The 14,288-nt window shown below is 41.3% G+C and overlaps 1 protein-coding gene across 2 annotated transcripts in view; it reads left to right on the top strand.

Moving 5' to 3' along the window:
• Positions 1–1,109: 1,109 nt before the first annotated feature.
• The window catches only part of kdm4c (lysine (K)-specific demethylase 4C), a 32,916-nt gene continuing 19,737 nt past the window's right edge, over positions 1,110–14,288 (top strand). Inside the window, exons 1-12 of one of the 2 annotated variants that reach the window (XM_088004875.1) lie at positions 1,110–1,255; positions 3,131–3,297; positions 3,568–3,743; positions 4,174–4,288; positions 4,675–4,868; positions 7,380–7,429; positions 8,271–8,374; positions 8,550–8,687; positions 8,921–9,114; positions 9,210–9,436; positions 9,947–11,808; positions 11,936–12,047. In XM_088004875.1, the coding sequence (XP_087861001.1) occupies positions 3,154–3,297; positions 3,568–3,743; positions 4,174–4,288; positions 4,675–4,868; positions 7,380–7,429; positions 8,271–8,374; positions 8,550–8,687; positions 8,921–9,114; positions 9,210–9,436; positions 9,947–11,808; positions 11,936–12,047 (3,316 nt within the window). In that variant the 5' untranslated portion in view covers positions 1,110–1,255; positions 3,131–3,153. The remainder of the gene's footprint in view (positions 1,256–3,130; positions 3,298–3,567; positions 3,744–4,173; positions 4,289–4,674; positions 4,869–7,379; positions 7,430–8,270; positions 8,375–8,549; positions 8,688–8,920; positions 9,115–9,209; positions 9,437–9,946; positions 11,809–11,935; positions 12,048–14,288) is intronic. The other variant, XM_088004870.1, reaches the window with a different exon arrangement.

Here is a 14,288-nt window from a genome sequence, read left to right as displayed (position 1 = left end):
TTACTGTAACCTGCCACCAGCACTTGTTCTTGGTTTACTGACCTTTGCATCAGTTTCTGCTGAGTGCTTGTTGAAATGTTTTTCACAGCAGTTTGCTCCAAACAGTTCTATCTGTTTGGATCACAGATCAATGTGTTGAACTATTGGATTTTTTGACTGTTTGACAGCTTACAGCTAATTTGCTTTGTGTTAAATACAGTATTCAAACCAACTTTTCTACTGTGTACCACAAAGAAAAGTGGTACACAGTAGAAAATATACTACTAGTTTGAAAACCATGGATTTAAATCTGTGTAATCCAATAAGAGTTACACCCATTCATCCAGCTGTCGTCTACCTGCATGTCCTTGTAGACTCAAAGGGGCGCAACAGTAGGGGATTGGTAGGGTACACCCTGGACAGGTCATACTGAGATGAAATGAAGTCAGACCATTACACATATGTATATGAAGTACTCGGCAAAATGTTTAACCAAACCATAATTTTTTGTACTGTTAGTAAAACTTTCTTCCAATTTTGGCACAGCAGAAATTCTCTAAATTAATTAATGATGGAATACAAGTCTCAAGACAAACCTGACCAAAAGAAGCAGTGGTCATTTCTTTCTGCATAGAGAGTGCCACTGTCGTGGTGGGAACCCATGTTAGCGCTAGAAGAAAATATTGCTTTGCATATTTATATATGCAAATAGCCTACATATATAATAACCTTTCTCTCTCTCTCTCTCTCTCTCTCTCTCTCTCTCTCTCTCTCTCTCTCTCTCTATATATATATATATATATATATATATATATATATATATATATATATATATATATATATATATATATATATTCTATTTTTAGCTTAAAGATATGTTTAAACTAAAAATAGAAAAAAATCTGATAGATATATTTATAAAATAAAAAATATTAGGTATGCTTATTTTTTTTTTCTTCAAAAGATCATGGAACAGAGATCATGGAACATTTGGGCTCTAAACAAAAGTTATTTTGCTGGACTGCGGGGGGAAAATGGCTCTTTGGATTTTAAACGTTGCAGCCCCCTTCGCCAGCTGATTCGCAGATCTCAAAGTACATGGATGGGGCTACACCACTACGGCCATGACAGTAGCAGTAGCAGCAGCAGCGTAGAGCGCAGGCGATGTGGAGCGCAGCCCCTCTTCTTCACCGCACGAAGCAGCAGCTGTCATGTGAATCAGCTGGGTGAACAAGGAAGGAGATAAACAACAACACGACTGCGTCTCTTCATCAAGGTAGGTACAAACTGTTGAGCTTAGTCGGGTTCTCGACAGTTATATTACAGGAAGAACGGTGCACGGAGGCCTGTTTTTTAATCATAGTGTTTAGGAAGCAGGTTACATGTCGTGGCTCTTGTTGCAGAATGTTCGAAGCTATCAGCGGCTAACCCTTTAGCACTGGCAATCACTGAAGTTGGCAATCGTGCTTCTGTTGTGAGCACTCATGTCTTTATTTGTTTGTCTTACGAGTAAATCTGCAAGTCACGAACAAACACACCAGCACTGAAACTCCAGAATGAAGCAGTTCGACTACAAGAAGTCGGAAAGGATGTAGCTAAGGGCCTATGTGAAGCCACCTTGCGAGGGGCATTTAAACCCCATTCACTGTACTGTAACAAGTTAGCTAACGTTACAGCTAGGTTAGCCTACTAGTTATTTATACCTTCCATTTACTGCCACTAAAGGTAAGTACTAAGCCGAGTTTTGTGAGTTCACATCTGAGAAGCCTGTTGACTGTTTAATTTTACGTGAGCTGGTCAGCTGAATTGGCAAGCTGCGCTGTTTGTTCAGCCATTACTCGGCATCATAACAGAACGTAGGCTAGCTGGCTAGTTACGTTGGGAGACAACAAAGATGAGCAGAGTTACACACGCTGAAGTATTAATACTCAAATGTAGCTCAGCATAGATTTACACTCCTTCTAGTGTAGCCAGATTTGTTTTAGTTACATTAACTTGTTTCAGGAGGCTATCAAGAATTTTAATAATTTGTTTAAAACCCAAAGTGTGTGACAAAACTGTAGTTTGTCTTTTTTTATGTTTACTTTGCTTGTTTTGTTTTAAGTGATCTATTTTTAGTCTGTAGCTGCTTTCTAAAATGTATAATTTATTTTGCGGTAATGTAAATTTAAAAGAGGCAGCATCGAGAGAGAGAGTACAAAAGGGTGAGGAAATCTGAATTCACATGGTGCAATGTGATCCTTTGTGTACTGGCACAGTAAAGTTGGGAGTGGAACTGGGATGGGTGGCTGGGACAAAATGCTGCGAGGGGCAGCTGCAGGTTCAAATAATCAAAACAATATATGCTGAATCTCTACTGCCATCTAATGGTCTTATATATAAGACATCTGCTTTACTAGATTGGGATTTCAGCCATCCCACTAGATGGGGGGGGGGGATGGGGGGGTGTTAAAAAAGACATTTAATATGCTAGATTGCTTACATAATTTTGCTCATCGTATTGGGATCTAAAAGGTTAAATTGTTTAGATATGTTTATATCAACTGTATTATTCCTTTAAAATTTTAAAAGTTGTTTTCATACCACATGACCTCTTAAAATTAACCTAATCTTAGAGATAAAAAAGTTTTTACTTCTAAAATGAAAGTACAATGACAGCTAAAATAAAACACCAACAGTACTATTACTATTAAAATGTAATAGTACTGTTGATATAAACTTGATATAAACAACTACTATATCAAGCGGGATATAGTAGTTGTTTGTAACAATATAATTATTTATAAAACATATTGAGATGAAATGAAATAAGACTTTTATGGTGCTTTTCAACCCTCAAAGGGTTCTCAAAGACGCTTTACAATAAAATTGGTCACTTCCATTAACACACACATTCACACACTGAATAATGATGCTGATAACAATATTAGTTATAATAATGATGCAAATCATCAGCATGATCATCATAAATGATGGCAAGTAAGGAAAATGAACAATGTAGTTTTAAAGATGTATTAATATTCCTGCAGAAGCAGAATGGGCTGCCTTTCTACTTAGTCATACGTAATATGGCTTCTGATAAGAATTGGCACACAACTGTCTATTGAAAAACGGCGAGAAATAACAGAAGCATTTTGTTTTCCCATCTCAGATTATAGCCACTGAGGAGGCAGGATGGCGGGAGCAGAGGTATCCGCCCCTGCAAACCCCACCTGCAAGATTATGACCTTCAGACCCACGATGGAAGAATTCAAAGACTTCAACCGGTACCTGGTGTACATGGAGTCTCAGGGTGCACACCGGGCAGGCTTAGCTAAGGTTGGTAGAGACTTTTTCTTCTTTATATGGCATATTTGAGAGGTATACATCATTGCTTCCTCTTTATTCATGTATCAGTTTTATTAACCTACTCAAGCGGAATTAAGAAAGTAAATCAGAGAGAAACCTTTTAATGAGTTTCTCTTTGAGAGCGAGCCGAGTGCAATGTTTCCGAATCGGCTCTCATTCATCATTTAGATTTTGCTGTTTCATTTTCACTAACAAGTCTCTGGGTTTTTTTTTTTTTTTTTTTGTTTGTGCGTGCCAAAGGTGATCCCCCCTAAAGGCTGGAAGCCACGTCGAACCTACGACGATATTGATGATTTAATGATCGACGCTCCGATTCAGCAGATGGTGGCGGGCCAGTCAGGGCTCTTCACTCAGTACAACATCCAGAAGAAGCCTCTTAGTGTGCAGGAGTTCAGGCGGTTAGCAAACAGTGACATGTGAGTATTATAGTATTGCATTTAATATTCAATATTATTAATTCTTAGTGTTTCACAAACAGGTATTTCAATTTTGGTGCTGGCGGAGGAATATTTTAGAAATTGTTTCCTTACAACTTTGTTTGAATTTCATATTATGTTTGAATGTCACCTTTTGTGTAGCTGAATTTAATTTTTAAGAGTGACCTGCTCTAAGTAGCCATTGTTCCCACAATTAAATGATATTAAACTTTCTTGAAATAAAAATAATACTCATTCAAAGATTAGTCTTCATTTGATTAAAATTAGGAGTGATTAAAGCATTTCTTTTACTCTTAAAGATTTTTTTTATTTAGGAAACTGTGAAATGCATGCAGAGTAACATCTATGCCAAGGTTTAAAAAAAAGAGCAAAAAAAACAATATATTTTTAATTTTCTTTCTTTTTAAAGGTACTGTACACCTCGCTACCTGAATTATGAAGATCTTGAGAGGAAATACTGGAAAAACCTCACTTTTGTCTCACCCATATATGGTGCAGATGTGAGTGGCAGCCTCTATGATGAGGTAGGTGACCTGTCTATCTCTCTTTGCATGGGCTTCTTTTTTTGTTTTCTTGCCTTTTTTCCCCTCGTAGTCGGTCATAATCGTCTGTCTGTGTTTAGGTTCGGTGCATGTAGCTTGCAGAGCCTGTAGAATCCTGTATGAAACACTGAAATGCCTTTAATGCAAAGCATTGCAGAGTGTACATCACTTTATATCTCTGGTTTCAGTTTTTATTTTTTGTTGAGAGTATTAATTTAATATGGTCACAGTCATTTTTTACAGGAAGATCTGGGATTTCATTGGAACATAATATTTTATGTAGCTCATAAAAAAAACAAAACAAACAAAAAAACAGGATTGTAAATTGTCTGTAGCACCGGTTTAAGCCCCTGTTTCCAATTTCCTAGGACGTAGAAGAGTGGAACATTGGACATCTGAACTCCATCCTGGATGTTATCGAGGAGGACTGTGGTGTGTCCATACAGGGGGTCAACACGCCGTATCTCTACTTTGGGATGTGGAAGACCACCTTCTCCTGGCACACAGAGGATATGGATCTGTATAGCATCAACTACCTCCACTTTGGAGAGCCCAAATCCTGGTGAGCGTGTGTGTGTGTGTGTGTGTAGCAGCGATTTCAGTACAAGGGTGAACACACAAAAGGTGTAAATATTCAACAAAGTGGTGTAAGTGGTACAACTTCCAGACGGATTCGACAAATCTCCAGTTAGTTAGGTTGGTGCCGGTATCTGAGAAGAAGAATCTGTAGCTTGATGAAACGTCATCTAAGATGTTTAGATTGCAGGATAAATTCAGTTCATGTAGCAGACATTTTATGATTTGCATTTCCACATTTGGCAAATATGCCTTTGAATTGTTGCATCACTAATACACTGATGATCAAATATGTTCCAATATTTATTACTTTACATATTAAGGGACTATGATATACAGTAAACCTCTTCAATAATTTAAATATGAATTAAATCCAAATTACTTGATAAACACATTTGATTAACATTTAAGAGTTCCTCTTTAAGACTAGACTATGGTTAACCTGAGTTTATATAAGGAATGCAGAACCTTGCAGAAGTATTTCCAACCAGGAAGTTCTTTTACATTTTATCTCCTTAAAAGCATACATTTGGGATTAGTGACAGACCAGCACAAAGTAGTGGACAACTGAGAAGGGGGAAGGAAAACAACCCTTTGTTTTCAGAAATTGTTCCAAATACAACAACCTGAAAGGTGTGAGATGCATTTGCATTCAGCACCTCTGAGTCAATTTATGGAATTGCTTGTTGCTGCAATTATAGCTGCAAGTCTTTTTTATTGTTTTTTTCTCTACCAACTTGACAGATCTGAACATTTCCCTTCTACAATGTAGGATAACTCAAACTCAGTTAGATTGAGTAGACGGCATCTTTGAACACTGTCTTGCCATTGATTGGCGGTTGGATTTTGGTTTGGACTTTGACTAGGCCTACATACAAATAAGTTTCTATCTGAACCACACCATTGTCATTCTGGCTGCATGTTCAGCCAGAGCATACAGCTCTGAAACAGACAGGAAGGTGAACCTCCACTCTCCTGTCTGTTCCTACAGTTTCATTTTCCTGAATTTTCTTGTATTTGGCTCCATCCATCTTCCAGTTACATGACCAGCTAACTTGTCCCTGCGTCTCTATAGCATGGTGTTTCTCCCAACAGTTGGTTTTTCCTCTTCACTCTTTGATTTAGGCCAGTTTTGTGGTTTGCATAGCTATTAGTAGCCTTTTCAGTAGATTCCGTAGGCACTGTAACTCTAGGTAGCTATTACTAACATCCTTCAATGTTCCTTTCAAACAGATATTCTTCATGTTAAGATTTTTGTTGATGTGTTTCATTCAGCTCAAGGTTTCCCGTTCTCACTTGTTGTTTGCATAATTAGATCATTTGCATTCACTGTCAATGTGGGTTTCCACACAGTTATAAATTAGTATGGATGAACCAATGTTATTCTCCAAGGTTTCTCAATTTTTTATTTGACTTGTTGTTTTTTAGGACACATCCTTTGTTGTCTCTAAAATTAAACGTGAGGGTTTTTCTTTTTAGTCTCTAATTTATGTTGAATTATTGTTGCTTAATGTGTGGTATTGTTTGGAGTTGGGTTGGGTTATTTGGAGGGAAGGATTGCAGTAAGAGACGAGGTGGAGAATGCAGATGGATCTGGACAGAGTTCTCTTTTCATTTCTTTGTCAGCTTGCCTTGCTCCATTTCCTTCCCTTGCCCTGGAGGTAGTTTTGCTCATTAGAGTGGGGAGCCCTGCAGCCCCCACAGGGATCGGTGTCACAACCAGACTGTGACACACATATATAAACACACACTCCCTTAGTGCAGCCCCGTGTGCCAAGCACTTGCACGTGTTTGCAGCCCCTTATCGTCTGGTGCACACGCTCACCGGCGCGCTGCTTTCATCCTGCTGCTTTCCTCAGCATCTCATCTCAGGAGGGGATCAGCTTAAAGATGGCAGCCTTCTCAACTCCCCTCCCGGTTCCCCGCTTCACCTCCACCGAAGGTTGTGGAGTTGTCTCCGACTTTCTGTGTCTCCCACTTCTGCGTTAAGCTGACGGGTCACACGGTGACTGAGATGCCACAGACCTGAGGGCGGATGGAACTGGGCGAATGGAGTGCCGGTTGGATCCCTGAGGGGCCTCTGTCACACTGTCCGAGTTTCTGGCAGAGTTTCAACTTTTAAATCAGGTTGCATCAGTGGGGTTTCGTAGGAAAACACAGAATAGCTTCCTTTTTTTCCCATAAATTGATTGCGCCAGCAATCAGTGATTATTTTGACCTTTCTTTTGCATTACAAAGGTTTTGGCTCTTGTGAAGCTGGAACTTATTAGAAAGTGTCAGTTATTCTGAAAACTTGAGCATCGTAATAGGGGATAAGCAATGAAATTTCACTGCTTTTATTAATCATTTTATACATAACAGTTAAAAAAAGTATATATTTCTTCCCCCATCTTTTCACTTATCCACCACTTGATGGCAGTCTTGAATTTCCTAATGGTGGCACTGAGGCAATAATTAAGTGCAGCCAGAAATAACTCTGTATGCCCCTCTCTAACAGGTATGCCATCCCCCCAGAGCACGGGAAACGACTGGAGCGCCTGGCTACAGGTATGAAAAACAACATACAAAAAAGGTGTTGAAAACCCAGCCTTTAATATAAACACACTAATTCCTTGGAGAATAAATTCCAAGTGAAGATATTTTTTAAATCAATTCGTTTTTAGACAGAATCACCAAAACCACACCGATTTTTATTGTTCCTTATGAAAATAATTTGAAAGACATTTTAAATCAGAATGCAGAAAGGAACTACTTAAATAATTAAAATCCTGTTTTCTTTGGGCATAAACGTGGGACAGACTAGAGATCCGGTCTCCAGTAGCCTCCACCATGAACAAGTCTGTTTACTATCTACAACCGCTTGTTTGTAAGGTGAAGGAGAAGCTTTTTCTGTCATCTAGAAGCATAAATGTGTGGAGTTTACTAAACACTTCTGGAGTGTTAACTGGAATCATGTTAACTGGAACAAAGAATGATTATGAGGAAAAGCAATGTTGAGGATCTGTGATGCTGTGGGCTTTATTCTCTTCCAGAAGCACTGGGAGTCTTGTTAGAGTGCAGGGCATTATGAACTTTTAGAAATGTACCCCATTGCCAGAGTGTAGAAAGTGACAGCTAGAGATGGGCAGCGACTCTCCCTGTAGAAGATGGATGGATAAATTTATATTTCACATGTCACCCTTAATGTCAATCAGACTACAATGGGGAATAATTTTAAGGGAAGACACTGATGCTACCGTTTATTAATTCAATCATTCTTTTAGGTTTTATTATGCTTGGGAACTGAGACTTTTTGTGTGCTGACATATTAAGACAATATGTTTTTATAGATCTCCTTCTTGTTTTCAGACTCTCTGTGATGGTGTGTGTGTGTGTTTTCCTCTTTCAGGTTTTTTTCCCAACAGCTTCAAGGGCTGTGAAGCTTTTCTGCGCCACAAGATGACCCTTATCTCTCCCTCTATACTAAAGAAGTACGGCATTCCCTTTGACAAGGTAAACTCCTCATTCTCTACACATTTAGCTTTCCCTGCCCTACCGCCTTTACTGAAGCAAGGATCCAAACTATTGAAATTTCACTCCCTCCAATTTTTACTGTTCTGACTACTCTATTTTTTTATTTGTTTTTGGTTCCTATTTCTCACCAACTCACTTCATGATTAATACTCAGATTACTCAGGAAGCCGGAGAGTTCATGATCACCTTCCCGTATGGTTACCATGCTGGATTCAATCATGGTTTCAACTGTGCAGAGTCCACAAACTTTGCCACTTTGCGCTGGATAGACTACGGCAAGGTGGCCACACAGGTAACATCACACTCAGGTCAATCAGTACACAAATCTTATTAAAGCTTTGCACAAACTATTTAAGTTATTTTATTTTATTTTTTTTCATTTTTAAAAGTATTTTAAATAAGAAATGTGAATGAAGTCTGAAATGGCCGACTGGCAATATGAAGTTGAGCTCATCACCAGCTCATATATGTATATATATATTTATACACACACACATATATAAAATGTTGCCTCCTTTTCTTTAGTGCACATGTAGCAAGGATATGGTGAAGATATCCATGGAGCCCTTTGTGAAGCGTTTCCAGCCTGACCGTTACGCCAGCTGGATGCTGGGCAAGGACTCGACTCTCATCGACCACACGGTTCCCACTCCCAGTACGACACCGGAGCTGCAGAGCTGGTTACAGAGGCGCCGTAAGACCAAGTCTGCTAGCAAAGGGTACCGTATGCAATCTGCGGTGATCTTTCTTCTCTCTCTAAAAGATAAAAGCCTTTGGGTTTGACTCTTTTGCAATCTTTCTCCTGTCACGGCAGCGGTCACTCTCGTATGCGCTCCAAACGCCTCAGGACCACAGAGGAGCCGGTTGATCTGGATGGCAGCTTAGCACTGAGCAGCAGCAAGAGAAAACCTCTGGGTGGGCAGTCTGGGCCCAAGGCGAGGCGGTCCGCAGCAGGGACCGCCGACAAGGAGCTGGAGAAAGGGAAGAAAAAACAGGCCGAGCCCAAACACAACCAGAATCAGAACTTGCCTCAGCTTTCTGGTAAGGTGGCTTGATTAACTTTTATTAGTTCCCCTCTCCCCCCAAAAAGAAAAAACAGGTTCTCTAATGCAAATGGGGGTCCAAATTTTACATACAAATCTATACACACATCCTGACTAATATTTGAATAAAGGTCCGTTAGCATTGTGCAGAAAAACCCCTCTTCTTGGTTTCCTGACCTTTTTTTTTGTTTTTTTTTTTTGGCAAAGCCCAAAAATCCCCAACAGTCAGATCATTCTAGAAGCTGTTAGCCTGCTTTGTCCTTTTCAAAACCAGACTGGACATGTGAGATTATCTTCCTGCTGGAACTGATACTTTCAAAGGGTGAAAGCACTGAGCAGCAGCAAGAGAACAGATGCTTTCTCATGTTCACAATGAGTGATTGTAAAATTCTCTGTATGATCAGATGTTTTTTTTTTTTTTTTTTTTGCATTTTAAGCCATTTCTATCAGATTTTTTCATCACTGACTGATATTTGCTTGTTTTATTTCTCTGCTTTCTTCTCACCAGCTTGCAAACAAATGTGTGTTGTCAAGGTAAACCGTGTTGAGAGTAAAAATTTGGAGTTTTCAAAAAAGGACACGTCTCAGTCGAACCCCCAGGCTTTACCGGTGGAGGGCAAGCTAGAAGCAGCCGAGTCTGACCCCCAGGACCTCTCAGGGGTCACAAACTGGAGCCCTGAAGGACCCAGAGGGAGTCCCGGGGCTCCACCGCCGCATCTGGAAGTCAGCGATTCGAGGTTTTCTTCTGCGCAGCAAGACCTCGACTCACCTTCCGGCACGAACCAGTCTGCAGAGACTCTAATGGACACATGTCTCTCTGAACCTCAGGCTCACGTATCAGCTTCCTCAACTTCAGCATTAACTTTGAGCACCGACACTGACAGGAGCACGCATACGGGTACCAGGAATTACACTAACGACACTGTAAAAGCAGAAAACATGGACGTGGATGTTGATCCTGAACATGTTAATCAACACTCCGACATGAAAGCACTTTATGAACCAGCAGAGGGCGATAGTTGCTCACCACGCGGCTTCTGTGCTGCCTCACAACACACTCAGAGTGTGGGAAAAGGCAGCACAGAGGAAAGCCTTTTGCCTCCCCTGCTGCAGAGGAATGCAGCGGATATGCCACAGCTCACACCAGAGCCGGCCGGGAAGGTGGGCGCTTCCCCGTTGCCACCTGTGTTGACCCAGGAGATGCCCTCCCTCACCCCGGCCGACGACGACTTCACTCATTTCCGCAAATCCGGAGCATTAAGCCACCAGGTCGCACCTGTGCTTCAGAGGGAGACGCCAACCGGCTCACCATCCTCACAGGAAGCCAGGGAGGAAGGGACTCGTTTACAGCCAGCAGAACCCTGTACAGGGGACCATGACAACCGCTGGCATTTAGAGGCTTCAGTTAATTGTGAGGAGACAGCAGAAGCAAACACAGATCATTTAGCTGCCAGTGGTTTGTGCAAGAGAACATCTGGCGACGTCCATGAAATGTTAATAAAATCTGCTGCGGAAGGAGAGCGCGCAACGCTGGAAAGTTTCATCCCCGAGCAAAGTGATACAACTCAGAGACAGCTGGTTCAGAGAAGCGCACAACTCAACTTGCCTGATCCAAATAAAGACGGCTACAGAACTCAGAGAGCCGGTGCCTGCAGTTCGAACGTCCTGCTGTCGTCTGCCAACGCTGGTGATGTTCCCCAAACCCCTGAGTCTTCACTACACCCTCACCATGAGAACCACTCAGCATTAAAACCCAACTACCACACTATGTACTCTAACTGTTCTTCCCAACACACTGAGCCTAAAGCCTCCTCCAGCAGTATCTGGAAGAATTTCACTTCCCAGAGTCCTGCGGTCCTCATCCAGAGTCTGCACCCAGATCTCCCATCGGACTTCTCCCACGATCCTCTACCTTACACCATGTGGACCGAACCTCAGTGCAAAGAAGTCACAGACCTGGAGGACGCAGCGAAGGACCTATGCAGGTCAGAGAACCAGGAGGATGAAGGTGGCGGTCTCACCTGGGCCCAGCTGGAGCCCACCTCGCTCCTTTCAGTCGGTGCTATCGAACCTCTGGGACTCTGTGAGGATTACGAGTTGCAGAAAGTGGAGGAGAACAGAGCTGAACCCGTGTCGAGACGGAGTGAGGCCGATGCGCGCTTACGCCCCGAGAGGGTGGCATCGCTTCACCGGACCGAACAAGACGAGACGGATATGGAAGATGAAGAAGCATCTGATCGTGAAGATGAAGAGCAGCAGCATAGTTTGAAAGGATGCTGCAGCAGTGATTCTTCAGAGGAAGAGGAGGAGAATGACCCAAATAACTACAAATGTGATGAATCTGGCCTTGAACCTGGGGAAGTTAGTGCTGTGAGTTATTTTCTTTTTTTCTCTCTCTCTTTTTCTTTCTCCACACAGTCTAGTTGATTTCTTATTCTTTACACCAAGACGAATTGTTTTCTTGGTTTAACCTCCCACTAATCCCTCTCTGTCCCAGTACCCAGCCCTGTCAGCCAAGAGGACCACTAAGAGCTGGCGTCACCCTCTCAGGAAACCCACCGCAAGAGCCGTCCCCACCGCTGTGAAACAACAGACTGCCAGTGACGAGGGTGGGCACATTCTCATACACACGCCCATCCACACATCGAGTTATTTTGAACGCGACTGTTATGGCTAAGCATTGTAAAGAGGTGCAGACAGCGCAGTAAATGCTCCCATTGAAAGCCATGCTCATTAAAAAGAAAAAAGAAAAGAAAAAAGATGTTGTCTGTTGTGGTTTCTGTTGTAAGGGGTGGCTCCAATCCAGAAACCAATATTTTCAATTTTTTCATGGCTAAATTGCAGTGACCCCAAACATAGCTGCCATAAACCTCCTTCTCCTTAATTGGATTTGGAGGCACAATCTCCTCAGAAATCATTAAACCGACTAAAGTTATCTCAAATTTACAGTCTGAAACGTGTTAAAACCCCTTAATCGCTTTTCTTTTCACAATATGATCACAAACTTTGTTCTATGTTGGGATTTCATATGAAAGACAGAATTTAAATTTTAGGTTAGTTTATTTAAAACGGGGACTATGTGCAATATACATTAACTACAATAGGAGAGAAATAGTGAAACAGAAAGAAAAGCAAACATGTTTAAAAACATCCAAATAGTAAATTTGTTCTTTGCAACCTAAAATCAGTTTGCATATAGAAGCCACATAAGTGTTCACCTGTTTTGTGAGCCAACCCAAAGTCATCATGTGGACCAAATGACGGGATAAAACTGAGACGTTTCAAGCGAGCTTAGACAATAAAACGATATCCCAGTGTAATAATATAACTTTTTGGCCTACAGGCAAAACCCTGTTTGTGGTGGAAAACTAACACTGCACCTCACCCCCGAACACACCTTCCGCACCAGTGGTGGCAGCATCATGCTTTGGGAATGCTTTTCCTCAGGAGGGACAGGAAATCTGGTCAGAGTTGATGTGAAGACGGATGCAGATAATCCTGGGAGAAAACGTGTTAGAGGGTGCAAAAGACTTGAGATGGAGGCAGAAGTCCCCCTCCCCCCCTTTCCAGCAGGACATCGCACCTAAACATAGAGCTCAAATTGGATGCTCACCAGCAGATTCGCGTGTCACCACGACCCAGTCAAAGTCATGACCCAAATCCAATTGAGAATCTGTGGCAAGACTTGAAAATTGATGTTGATCGATGCTCTCCGTCTGAACTGACTGAACTTGAACTGTTTTGCTAAGAAGAATGGACTAAAATACGAAACCGGTAGAGACACTACCCAGATGACTGTAATTGTAATTGCAGTGATCGCTGGGTTTTGCTAAGTATTGACTCAGGAGGTGCTGCAGACAATTTGCGCGCCACACTTTTTTTTTTTTTTTTTTTTTTTTTAGATTTTATTTATAAACAAAGTTTTGAACGCATATAAAAAAAAATTCACTTCAGTTGTGTATTATTTTTGAAGGTCTATTGCATAATATCCCAATAAAATGCGTTGAAGTTTGTGATTATAATGTGACAAAATTAAAAAAAAAGCTAAAGGAGTGTGAATGCTTTTGTGAAGCGTTGTAACTAATAATTTCTGTATCATTAACTCAAATGTGTCTTCTCCCACAGTAAATCCTTCAGCTCTGTGGTCTGTTCCTTCCCTCCTTATATTCTAAATCATATGAACTCCCACCACCATGACCAGTATGATGCCTCTGACGTCAATGCACTCATAAACATTTAATTGTCTGGCCTACCACAGTGCAATGACCTTTAGAATAGATGATCTGTTTTGTTTTCAAAGTTTATACGAGGCAGACGTGAGGGGTCCCCCTTAGCAACACTCCTGATGCATGTACACACACAAAATCACATTTCGTTATCTTCACGATTGTGAGGGTTGAATATTTCAGCACCCGCTGTAACGGTTTATCTTAATGACGGTAGAATGACCATGACTTTGAGAGGACTTTCATATTCAGGAAATAGCGTGGTCTGTGGAGAGATCAGATTGAACTGAGCAGCAAGTCCTCAAATGAGCATGAGTGCTAGAATCACAGATGGGTTATGCGCGTTTCTAGGGTTGCTTGGATACGAAAGTTTAAACCAATAGCTACTTACCCATGATATATATGTATCTCTACACTCTTTCCCGACCAAAACACTCTATTTTACTTGAACACCCCCACAATTCTGCACTGTATCACTGTCACATAACCGAATAAATACCATAAGGCCAACCCCTTCCTAGTCTCACCCCTCCTGAAACGCGAACAGTAACACGACGGAGATGAACATCAGTTTGGAATATCTTATCACCTTCATCCCAGTATGTTAAAAAAATGACTAACATC

Source organism: Poecilia mexicana, unplaced genomic scaffold (assembly GCF_051168715.1).
Source record: "Poecilia mexicana isolate PSO_F unplaced genomic scaffold, ASM5116871v1 scaffold_1, whole genome shotgun sequence".
Taxonomy (NCBI): Eukaryota; Metazoa; Chordata; class Actinopteri; order Cyprinodontiformes; family Poeciliidae; genus Poecilia; species Poecilia mexicana.
Note: the sequence above shows the minus strand (reverse complement) of the source record. Positions and strands in the feature narration are given on the sequence as shown.